Genomic DNA, 12,859 nt, shown 5'->3' with positions numbered 1-12,859 from the left:
AGTAGAATCCAGTTCCATTACTAATTCATCCATTAATAAAAACAAACATCTCACTATAAAATGATACTAACATGAACTAAAAAAGACTTAAAATGTTAAACTGTTATATGTTATTTTTCAGAGTATCAAAAGACCATCAAGGAGAGTGAATAAAAAAGTATTTGCAAAGTCCCCTTGGGGGAATGGCGAGAAAGGGGGAAAATGTAACTTCCCGGTGTGGAAAATTCCTGATATTCTCACAAGCAGTGGGGACAACCAAAGCAATAGGCCAAGTTCTCAATCTTGGGGTTTGTTCATATGAAATTTATCCCTGTAAATGATAGGCTAAGCCTACTTAAAATCAGGCCTAAGTCACCCCCAGAGAACCTCTTCTATTGTTCAGATGTGGCCTCTTTCTCTCAGTCAACACAAGCAGGCTCACTGCCCTTCCCTTCTCTGAGTGGGGCATGAATCCCAGGGGTGTAAACCTTTCCTGGTAACGTGGGACAGAAATCCTAGAATTAGCTGGGCCTCAGCATCAAGGGATTGAGAAAACCTTCTCAATCAAAAGGGGGAAGAGAGAAATGAGACAAAGTAAAGTCTCAAAATGGGTGAGAGATTTCAAACAGAGTCAAGAGGTTAGCCTGGAGATTATTATTACGCATTATATAGTTTTAGTTGGGTATAGTGGAGAGGCTGGAGGGAAGTGCCTGAAGATGTGGAGCTGTGTTCCAGTAGCCATGTTCTTGAAGATGACTATATAACGATGTAGCTTTCACAATGTGACTGTGTGACTGTGAAAACCTTGTGTCTGATGCTCTCCTTTCATCTACCTTATGGACAGTTGAGTAAAGCACATAGATTAAAAACAGATGAACAGGGGGAACAAATGTTAGAAAATTTAGTAGATTGAAATGCTGGTGATCAATGAAGGGGAGGGGTAGGGGTATAGATTTTTTTCTTTTTTCTTTTTGTTTCTTTTTCTGAATTGATATGGATGTTCTGGGAGGTGATCATGATAATGAGTATGCAGCTGTGTGATGATATTGTGGGCTGTTGATTGCATACCAAGAGTAGAATGATCATGTGGGGGGAGTGTTCATGTTTATATGTTGTTATGTTTGAAGGGAACTGAAAAATTAAAGAAAAAAAAGACTATCAAGAAAAAAGAAAAAGAACTGGAAAGATGAGGGGCAGGGAGGATAGGGATGTGGGAAATCAAGATCAGTAACTTGAAATCATCTGACATCTAAGAGAGGCGTTTCCCTGAAGAAAAAACAAGGATTTAGTCATCACCCTTGATGTTGCCACAATGCTTCCTTCCCCCACCTCCCACACATCATCTTCAGTTTCTGCACAGATTGCAGAGAGCCAGGGAAAAAGTCAGGAGAAAAAGAAAAGGAAAAGACGGTGGGAGAGAGAAATATTCTGGATATACCTATATATTTTTCTTCCCTCTATCATACCCTACAAGCACGATCTGGTAAACTTAAGGATACCCGGCAGATACAGTGATTTGGCACCTGTTGTTTCAAATTAGTAGAATGTTCTGAAATATGCAGAACTGGATGTAGGTGTGACATAAGGCAAACAAAGACGACATTCCATCATCACTAGGTATAGAATATGGTACATAAACAGGGGCCTTGGCAGGTAAGCTTATTTCCAATCAAAATTTCTACTTATAAGGTATTTTCCACTTAAAAAAAAAGGCTTAAATAATTAATGTGGTGAGTTTACTTACTAAATGTTTTGGAGTCTTGCATGTACAAGACCTACACTGCTGCCACATAAAAGAAACATGGACTCCAAGGCCCCATAATTACTGCCTTGAAACTTTTATACCAGGTAAATTCAATAACTAACAATGTCAGGTTAGAGTCAAAGCTCTCCAATTTAGTTTATAGTGAAACTAGCTGAAATGACAGATTTAGAAAACCACCTTAGATGGAATTTCCAGGAAGGACCTAGAGGAAGGAGGGTTAAGGTAACGAGCTGTCAAAAAGAAAGCTCTATTGTTTCTTGACAGTGGCAGAGTGGGGGAAGGGGAAAAGATTAACCAAAAAAATAATAATAATAATAAGAGAGAAAGAAAGAAAAACTAATTCAAGTGACAGCAGAAATGGTGGCTAAATAGACACGGGTGCTTCAAACCCGTTTTACAAGATGCAAGTTTCACTACTAAACTAAAGCTTTCTTCAGCTGCCAAGTGTCTCACTTATCCAATCAGAGACATCATACACTTGGCTCTTACCCTCAGGCATGTGCTGCAATAAATGTGAGCTATTGTTACCTGTGGATTCTAAAGTTCCACCATGATTCAATGTATTTTACATCTGGACAGAACTTGCCACTTAAACATTACAGAGTACAATCCTTGAAATGCTTTCTAGCCAAAGCTGAACAAAACTAGCTAAAAAAAAAAAAGCTAAGAAATTTAAAGAAACCACCCTCACAATCATACCCAAATAGTTTCTTCAAAGCAAAACTTCGAATTACAAGGAAAGAGTTTATTCCATTTCAGTTAATTAAAGGCATTCTCCACAAATTTCTAATCAAGGAAGTTTCTTTTACTGATCAAACTACAACTCGAAAGGCTCTTCATTACCTATAAAAGAAAGAGACTCTATCTGGAATCAAAAGAATATTTCCTTACTTTAATAAATATGTATTTACTTTAATAAATATGTATTTTCAAACTGCATAAAGTAAACAGTAATTTGCTACAGTCAAAAGAATTTCAGAGGATTCCATCTCTATTTTTAGTTTCCCTAGGGTTATAAGGATATGAAATGGGACATGTCAGTTTAATCTACTTAGCTTTGTGATCTGTCTAGACTCTAAAAGTCTCTTGTTCTTAGTTTTAAAAGTACTAATGTTGCTTGATTTCTTTCTAAGCCATAGGATCTATTTAGGGCAGGTAGTATAAACTTTAGTTTTAAACCTTCTGCCTTCATTTAATTGCAATTGCAAGTAAGATATTTGATTTACTTCTCTCCCTCTTTCCTCTATTCACATTGGAAATTTAAAGTTGTGAAACAAACCAAACCTGCCCCTGCTTAATACAACCAAACATGGCAACACCTTATTTTAATGGAGCATTTAATTGATGTTTCACTAGAATGGAATCCTTATAAATGCAAGCAATATGCTCAGTCCAAACAAATTAAAAATTGCCCTCACAATGAATTCCAAATACTATGCTTAGACAAAACAATACACTGTTATTAAACTCATAAAGCTGCATCCCACAAGCACATACAGAAAGTCTTAAGTTCAAGTTACCAGAATGGTTACACCCCTCTTTTTGAGAATAACTCCCTCACCAGGAACTTCACATACTTTTGCTGAGACAAGGAGACAAAAGGGAAAGACACCAATGCTCCAACCAAACACAGGATCTTCGGTGATGAAGCTTCTTGGTACTCTAGCCAGGATCCAAATTCCATTTTAATCCTCTTTGTTTTGTAACATGAGCCTTTCCATGACACATAAAATATCTGGCTCTGAAGGACAATCCTTCAGAATGTCTTGGAGTTCCTTCTTATAGCTGATAGATTCTAACTAAAAGTAAAGCACAAATACTCTTTTTTTTCCTTCTAGGGAACAGATGCTCTGATCTTGTTCCATCTACTATCTGACTGCCCTTCTCCCCTTCTCCACTGAAGGTAAAAAGTGTAAGGAACTGAACCATGAAAAGAAAAAAAGCCTGTTGAAATTGGCTGTCATCCTCAAAGATAAGCTCATGCCATCAAGAAAAAGATGCAGTTCCATCTGTCTGTGAACTATCTGACCAAAAACTAAAGGTCTAATGAAAGCTTATTTAAAAAAAAATATCAAATATGTGAATGACAGCTGTACCTATTCCAACTTTTAGTGTAAGGATTTAGATTTGTCACTACTGAAAAAACTATTAGTTATGCATTTTATATCCCTGAGATTCATTACGTCTTTAAAAGGTTTGCATAATATTTATGAAGATCAAAGCCACATATACATGATCAAAAAAAATCTTTCAATTGTAGCTGTTTTCCTATTTGCCACACTGTCTAGATAATTATAATCAAAGATGTCCCTACATAGGAAAACAGACACCCTTTCCTATTACTGCTTCCTTGGATTACAGAACTTCCTCTGAGTTGGCTGGCCTATTTGGCTGGCTTAATTTTCACTAGATTCAAGTACTGCCATTTTAAAATTTCCATTTATCTGTAGTTAAACATCACTCATTCAGCAAGAAACATAAAATATTCCTAGTAGCAAAAGTGGACTTTTATTACAGGAATTTATATCAATGAACCCATTGATATTTGTTAAGTATTTTCTAATAACTAATAACTGCTCTATTAGTTAAGTATTCTCACATTTTCAAATAGTCTCCCCTGTAAAGAACATTTCCTATCCATTTCAAGGTCTAAATTCTTGCCTTCTCAGAAGACCTGTTCCAGTGACCCAATACCAAACACATGATTATGGAGAGGACTAAGTGCTTTTGTATACATACTGAGCAGACAGCACTGCCTCATTAAGTAAGAACATAGGGAAAGCATCATAGCATGGTGCCTAGCATTCAAAGAAGTTAATTCCTCTCTCAACTTCTTTTTCCTCTATTTATTTTAGATCCTCAGGCTTTGAGAGGTCCTTAGTTCACATCACTAACCAAATATCAAAGCAGTTGTAAACTCTTAGATTTACAACCCAAGCAAGAAATTAAACCCCAGGCCAAGATGTGTAGCCTACCCAGAATTGCTTATGATATATTAGGTTTAGGAAATACTAAAACTGGAGCAGAACAGAAAGCCTCTAATGATAAATTGTGCCCCTAAAGTTCATTTGTAAAGGTATATAAACACATTTTACCTTAAAAACATGTTATTTTAGGATATCAAGCTCTTTCACAAAAGTCTATTTAACCCACAATATACCTGAACTATAATGCTAGCATTATTAGCCTAGATTTAACACAGTGCCTTACAGACAGCAGACATTCAGATTATTTGCTCGAGAAAGCCATGAATTCCTGCAATACTGGGAAAAGATGCACAGTTAGTCTTGGATAAAATGGTTATAGAGTTGAAGTTTGTGTTTACATTTCTTCTACTTTCCTTTATGCACCCCCCCCATCTCCTAGACCTCTACTTCCCACATGACTAGTGCCCTCATACATAGTGCTACAAATTCTAAACTTCAGCACCTCACCAGAGCTCCTTCTTTTAATGTTTCAGAGGTAAAACTGCTTCTTCTCCCTGCAGCTGATCTCTGCTGTAAATCAGGAGGGAAAAAATCTGAGTAAGTTATTTCACAATAAAAGTGAGTATCTCAGGAACTTTAACTTGCCCAGAGATTTGACTCTTTACAAGATGCCTGGCTACCCAAATGAATTTATATAATTTTGTGTGGAATACAATAAAATGAATGAAATAAGTTTATACAGTAGACTGATTAGTGCTGCCTGTGGAGGGTGGGCTATTTCTAAGATATTTCTGTTTTTCAAACAACTTCTTTCTTCCCTACCACTTTGAAAAACGAATAATTTCTTACAAGTTTCATAACTTCTTAAAGTTTCCATAAGTAATGGCAACCAAAGTTTCCATAAGTAATGGCAACCAAAGTTTTCATAAGTAATGAAAATGAAAATTTCCATGGTAATAGCAGGTATATGCTTATATTGATGAACAGAGAATGAACAGGGATAGTAGGAGTCTTAGCTTGAGCAGTGTTTTTCCCAAACTGGAATGTAAGCCAAGATCAAGATTCTACCTACTCTGTCCTCAAAATATAATCACCTCCAATGTGATTCAGACATTGATACGGGAAAATTCAGATGTTGACACTGGGCCAGAATTCTGTTGTTCATTCTGGCACAGCCAAAAGAGTATGCTAGACATCTTTTTTAAAAGGGAGGATGGAGGAAATGCCACAGGCTTGCAATCAACACTTATGTTTAAGAGAAGGAATTGGGATTAAGAATCAACAAATGTATCTTAAATGAAACAAGAAATTTGGTAAGGAACGTGGTTATTTTAAGAAAAAGAAATAAAAACAAATCTTTAACTACAGGATTCTACATGCATGAATTGTTCACTCTAGCTGCCCTGGGGCATTAATTACTTTAAGTACAAAAACATAAAATACCAACTTTGCCAGGGAAAGCAAAAAAAATCTAGATACTTAATGTCAACACACCCTTGAAGTTGATGCCTGATATCAGCTTCAAAAGGTAGCAGCATCATTAAGAAATGGCACACCATCTTTCCAGTAGTAGTAAAAAATAAATAAATAAAGTCAGTGCTGGGGGTCTGGAAGGGAAATGAAACTGATTTTACCTACACCAATTAACTGTGCTATTAAGGCTACTTAAGACACACCTCCAACAATATTTCTCATTAATACAAACATGCTGTAGGCCTTCAGAATAAAACATGCCATTATCCCTATCAGTCATCTTGGCTTTCATTATTCCCACCCTAAAGAGTGACACATCAAACAAACAAAACACCCTACCCATATGCAGAGCTTTTCAGCCAAGATATCCAAGCACTCTGACAAGTACTTATTAATCCTGACAACACCCAACAAAGAAGAGAATTGGCCACTACAGCCTTTTGATTTTTCCTTGGGAATAAAGGGGGAAAACAGAACTAATGAACTAAGGGACTAACCCAAAGTCACAGATAAGTCAGAGAAATGAACTCAGGACTTTTATGTCCTTACTCATCTCTCCAAGACTTCTCAATTAGTACCTAATGGTGAATAGGAAGTATTTCTCTAGGTTGCTTTAAAACAGAAAGCACCTCTGATGGCACAGGGTCAATTCTTCTTCTAAGTTGTTCTTAGCCAGCACACTGAGTCCTATTATGATATTTAATATCACAATAACTACAACAACAATTATATAAAACAGAAAGTTTACTTTTCTTCCTAACAACGCCCCTGTAGTGAATTCATTGTTTAATCAACCACCAAACTCGAGACTACGTAGCCTGCTAACATTTGTGCTCAATCAAGGTAGTCAACAAGAAAACCTTCAAACAATTACAATAACTTAACCTTCCTTAGAGACTGGTGGACCAAACTTACTATATCCTGCAGTCTTAAAGACACACTTTTGACTTAGAAATGAAGACTGCAACAAAAAAAGAGAGCATTATGGTATAATATTAACATGGCTCTCAAGAATCTAATCATGATTTTTAAAAGCAACCTTAGAGAACATAAAATGAATGTCTAAAATAGCATAAAATGAACAATGTTTCATTCCACAAATTAACTAAACTTCTCATTGAATAAATAAAAGAAAAAGAATAGAAGGTGATTATAAGATTGTACCTGGTTCTTGAAAGAGAAAAGTACTCCTAATATTGCAACAAATTTCAGACTAATCTTATTTTAACAACTGTCCCAAAAAACAAAACTCACCACCATGTTTCTACTGTGTTGCTTGAGCTTCTAATTATTAAACTAATCCAAAGAGAGAAATAAATGCCAGAATTCTAATAAGTTAGTGACAAGAGTAATTATACTAAAAGGGAAAAATGTTGTGGAAAGGGTAGAAATGACTGAAGAATAGTTTTATTTTCTTTAAAGGGTACTAAAAAACTCCAGTGAGAATTATCTAAATGACCATCTGAATTGGAGGCAATTCTTCAACTATAAAGCCCAAGATAAGAAGAATCTTAAAAGTTGTCTTTGTAAGTTAAAAATGTGGAATAAACTATTGCTAATGATAACTTGTAATTAAGGACCATTCTATAACAAACTCTAATAACTTCATAAGCATTGTCTTAATAGTCTTTTTAACATCCCCAGATAGAGGGAAAAGACAGATATTAACACTACTTTACAGAAAAGGACAGCAAAGTGAATGAGGAATCAGACACAAGGTCAAACAGTGAGTAGTAGCAGACTACAACTCAAGAAATTCTGACGTCCATTCTGACGCATCACATACTAGAACACACGTATTGAACTATGTTAAGAAAACTGCTCTTTTTTTGCAGGAGGGTAAAAATAGAAAGCAGAGACAGATGATTTCGTTAAAGTCTCGGAAGAAGCTTTACTTTCAGAAAATATGAAATAATGAAAAGAGAGACAGTAAAGTATCCAGCTGATTCTGATAAAAAGGAAGGAAGGAAGGAGTCCTGTTCTGATGTTATATGCTGCATGACTTATCTCTACAACCTATTGTCTTAGAAAAGCTTAATCTCCCTATTCCTTATCACAGGAATGAAAACATGTAAAAATGTTCAAAAATATCAGCTGTCAAATCAGTAAGCTTCTCCCACTGCTCCTCAAAGAGTTGGAAATACCAAAGGAGCTCCTGTGATTTTATTACATACCTTTGCTTCATCATTAATGTCCCAAGTGAAAGAAATGGCATTATAAGCAATTTCCTCTATGTTACTGATGGTATTGAAGCTTTCTTTATAGTCAGCTATTAGGGAAATGATAAAAAAGAAAAGAAATTAGTGATTTCTATCTCCTACATAAGATTGTAGCAGTTCAAAGTAAGATTCAGGTTTCCAAATTATCACCTCTGAATAATTTAACTTAATATTTTGTTGGGTTGAAAGTTCAAAAAAATGAAAGAAAAAGAATCAACAGCATTTCTGCAACAGAGACAAGCTTAGAGATATTTAGTTTAATACCATTATTCAAACTAGAAATTTAGGTCTAAAAAGTTTAAATAAGTGTCCCAAATTTACAAAAATAGTTCATAAAACCAAAATTAGAATTCAGTTCTTCTGAAAAGAGAATAGGAGCATTACAAAAGGTAAAGGAAAAAAGTTACACTAAGATTAACAGACATCTGTGCTGCAGGTGATGATTTTATATGAATATTATGCACACAACAAGAACTGAGGGTTTCATAAAGCTACTTCAATAAATACATATTTGCCTTGCCGTTTTGCCCAAAGCGATGAATCTCTGGATCTATTTACAGACATAAGAGATGGACAATACAGTTCAGCATTTAATGAAGAAAGACTATTAGGCAACAATATGCCAGGAGTATTTCATTTTATTTGTTGATTTGTTTTTTTCTCCATCTTATCACCTCTAAATAATCAGAATCTTTTCAAGATGACATCACCCTTCAAAAAATTCACAATCTGAAAAGTGGGAAACTTTTACGTAAGTTAGCTAGCTATATAGCCTCTGCCCCCACTGTTATATGGAATCCCACTGCACAGGGCACATGCCTTCTGAAGGAAGTAATGGTAAGACAGGACTGATTCCAGGAGGCCAAGGACAGTGCTTGGAACAGATTAGCAGCTGGCATAAAAATTCAAATGCTTTCGGCAGGAAGCCGATCACTGCCAAAAATAATTGGATTAGAAAATTGGATGTTTGCACCTCTGGGAATAAAAGCAGGCTCCTGAGCTACTTACCTATGTCAATGCATCTTTGTTTAGCAGTGTGCTGCCGGGAGTGCCAGTATTTCCAATGCCTTAACTGATCTTCTCTGCTTTTGTCTTCAGCAAATACCACCATGATCACACTCTATGGAAAAGAACATATTAAAATATACAAACTCTAAAGTGTATCTTTTGGAAAACTTATTTAGTATTAGGTTTTAGTTAAAGTTAAACATTACAATTTTAAACTTCCGTTTAGATCTGCTTCAGAAATGTAAATATTAATCTCTCCTAGCTTTCTTAGAGAACTAAGAGCAGAACTTACTCGAACTTTGCTGATAGGGTGGTGGATTCCTTCATTGCTGCTCACTTCCTTTAAGGTGATAGGATAGAACTGGCCTTTGTTCAGGTATGTCATAGTGCTATCTCCTGGCTTCTGTCGAAGTGATTTTGAAGCTTCTAGGGTATATTCAAAATTGTTCCTAGGGGATAGAAATGTCACAGATCTCTAATTCACTCTCTTGGAAACAACTTCTATGCTTTAAGTTCAATTGTGAAATGTGTACTGATGTATTGAGATAGCAAACTACCAGGAAAAATCCAATTGACCAGGCCATAGTATAAATAGTATTTGCTACCTTTTCCATGATAAAAATAATGTTAAAAAAAAATACTTAGCAACCTATAAATTCTCAAATCTTTCAGATGTGGGACTATGAAATGCCTACTAGAAATTCTGAGATGTTAACAATTAGACATTTAGAGGTTAAGGATATTAAAGACACTAATAAAGGAAAAGGACTTGAAAGGGAATCCTCATAAGACATGCTGCCAATCTGGTCTTTACCTAGCAAAAATTGCAAATAGATGACTGGTGGTCCTTGGATTAAATTCAATTTGGCCTGCAAAGCATTTTATAATTTTTGTTTTTTATTTAAATATCATTAGACAGGCATTCCACAATTCTCTACATTTTTGATTATCTTCCACTACCACTCTTAAATGCCAGTTTTTGCAAATAAAGTTTTACTTGAATTTAGACACTCCATTTGTTTATGCATGTCTATGGCTGCTTTTGCACTACAAACTGAATAGAAACCAAATAGAGCAACAGAAACTGGAGGGTCTACAAAGTCTAAAATATTTACTATTCAATCCTTTACACAAAAAGTTTGCCAACCCCTATCCAGGACCTTAAAGCATTTGAGTTTGTGACTCCTATACCTTAAAGGAGGCCTGCAAGTAATGTCTCAACTCCCATAAAATCCTAGACATTTAAAAAAAAAATCTTTTATGACAAAACACATACATAAAAATACATGAAACAAAATAAAATTATAAAGTGAAATTCTAGACTCTAAAAAAAAAATTTCAAGGTGTTTATGCATGTTTCTAATTAACTTTGAAAATTTCCAAAGTGAGATATAATTTTGTGATGATAAAAAGCAGAGGTTGTCAGGTCAGAACAGATTGACTTCATTTATTCTATTATTAGTAAGGCCAACAAAAAATAAAAGTCTTTATAAACCCAGTTTTATTCCTAAATTCTCATAGAATCATAGACTTTTGGAAACAGACAGGATCTAAGATAAAATTTAATCCCCTCATCTCTTTATTTAGATGCCAGTTACTACCAGCACATAAAGAAACCAAAGGCAAGAAAAGCACCAACACCAGGAATTAAGGAAACTTAAAACATAGCTCAGAGTTCAAAATAAAATGCACTGAAGCAATATCCTCTACCAAAGATATCACAGTAATTGTAGTAAGAGAAACGTAAAAGCCCACTAAAGCCACCTTTGATTAATCAATATCAAATTAAAAGACAACTATTACCCAGAAACACTGTCAAAAACATAGTCCTCTGAATTCATGCCAGGCATCCGCAGACTGAGATCCGAGGGGAAGAAAACCTGAAATATCAATGTAATAAGCCACAACTATTTAACTGGTTATCATGGTTTCTGAAGACCAAGATCTGGTACAGCATAAAAGTATGTGGCTTACAGTAACCCACTGCCCTTTCAATATTCATTTTAAAAGAAAAACTTTAAAACTAATAAAAAAGAAAAAGGAAAAGAATAAAAAGGGCTTTTTAAAGTACAAAAAATGAACAAAGGAAAATACCCACTTTTATGTCATTTAAGTAAATTAAGACAATCTATATCAGTACTACCACAGAGAACTTGTGATTTATTATTCCCATTTCCCATCTTTCCCACACATCCCAATTCTGTTCAAATTTTGGAATCTGCAACTAAAATCTTAATGGCTTTTAGGAATCAGCCCTATCACTGTACCAAGTTAAGATAAAGTATCAAGTTCACACCAAGACTGGATGCAATTGGTGCATTTTTCCAGGAAAGGCTATTATTTTCTACTTAACTCCCTAAGCAGAGATAGATGCTCCTTTATCCCCCCACCAACTCTTTAACAACGGCTTCAAATATTTTCAGTCCTGAGTGAGGTATTCATCATCATAAGACCCTTGGAAGTATTTGGAATTAATCTGTAAATTTTGTACAAAGCATTTGTCATCAACATCTACCTGCATCCCTGACTATACTAAAATCAAGAAACACCAAGCAAACAAATGATAAATTATTTTATATGGTCAGTTGTAGAGTTTGTTTTGGTTTAGAACAAAATCTAAACCAAAACAAACTACACAAATACATCTGTAGTATGTATGGGGTTCTCTTTTTTTTCCTCTAGCAAATCACTTAGCTGAAATTATAATTGTTAACTCAGCTGCTGGTAACATTAGCTATGTGCCCTTGATAATAATTTCTGGTTTTATAGGTTTAGTTTACAAATTATCCCCATGGGTCTTTTCTCTTAAAAAAAAAACAAAAAAAAACCTTTTATTCCTAATCCATTCATTTCAGGCTAAGTTTCAAGTTTATATAACAAGGAAAAGGTAGAACCCAATACTTATACAAACACACAGCCATCTTAGGAAGACGTTTTTGTTTCCTGTACCTCCTGAACGCCGTCCTTGAAGGTCTCTGAAAAGGTAGAATCTGGAGTACGCCTTTGAGCATTTGGGGGTTGAGCACCAGAGCTGAACTGGTCAGTACTAAGGTTCCGGTCGAAAACTACCACACGTTCAGTAGGCTCAGGATGATATACCGCCGGTGGGATTCCCACAGCAAAGCCATGTGGCTGGGTCTCTGTCTTGATGGAGTGGGTAGGCATCGTTGCTATAGAGACAGTGACTGTTGTATCAGGAGCTGTTAGATGGCCTCTCTTATCAATGCCCAGCTGGTTGCCATGAGGAAGGACAATGTTAAATGGCACATTTTTCAGTACTTGCACTCTGTTTTCTCCAGCAGAAATGAGGGGCTGATCAGTCACATTTGGTATGCTGTTTCTTTAAGAAAAGAAAACCATGCTTTTAAATTCAATGCTGATACAGTCCTTTGACAATTTTTATTTTCCTGATGTTACTGGGCTGTTGGGCTCTTGTAAAAATAATAATACACTTGGTAGAGAACAAATAAACAAACAATGGTACAACA

At 35.4% G+C, this 12,859-nt stretch overlaps 1 protein-coding gene and 1 long non-coding RNA gene across 5 annotated transcripts in view; one reads left to right on the top strand and one right to left on the bottom strand.

The window, feature by feature from the left end:
• The window catches only part of GRHL1 (grainyhead like transcription factor 1), a 67,263-nt gene that overhangs the window by 45,088 nt on the left and 9,316 nt on the right, over window positions 1-12,859 (bottom strand). For all 4 annotated transcript variants that reach the window (XM_077153159.1, XM_077153160.1, XM_077153158.1 and 1 more), the window contains exons 4-8: window positions 12,321-12,711; window positions 11,175-11,251; window positions 9,664-9,820; window positions 9,372-9,483; window positions 8,319-8,413 (exon numbers count right to left, since the gene is read on the bottom strand). In XM_077153159.1, the coding sequence (XP_077009274.1) occupies window positions 8,319-8,413; window positions 9,372-9,483; window positions 9,664-9,820; window positions 11,175-11,251; window positions 12,321-12,711 (832 nt within the window). The remainder of the gene's footprint in view (window positions 1-8,318; window positions 8,414-9,371; window positions 9,484-9,663; window positions 9,821-11,174; window positions 11,252-12,320; window positions 12,712-12,859) is intronic.
• LOC143677314 (uncharacterized) lies at window positions 1,557-7,732 on the top strand. Its single transcript, XR_013172505.1, has 4 exons — window positions 1,557-1,632; window positions 3,583-3,647; window positions 5,205-5,289; window positions 7,567-7,732. It is a non-coding gene; the product is annotated as an uncharacterized LOC143677314 (long non-coding RNA).

Source organism: Tamandua tetradactyla, chromosome 3, assembly GCF_023851605.1.
Source record: "Tamandua tetradactyla isolate mTamTet1 chromosome 3, mTamTet1.pri, whole genome shotgun sequence".
NCBI classification, from domain to species: domain Eukaryota; kingdom Metazoa; phylum Chordata; class Mammalia; order Pilosa; family Myrmecophagidae; genus Tamandua; species Tamandua tetradactyla.
This window is presented reverse-complemented; position numbering and strand designations above follow the sequence as displayed.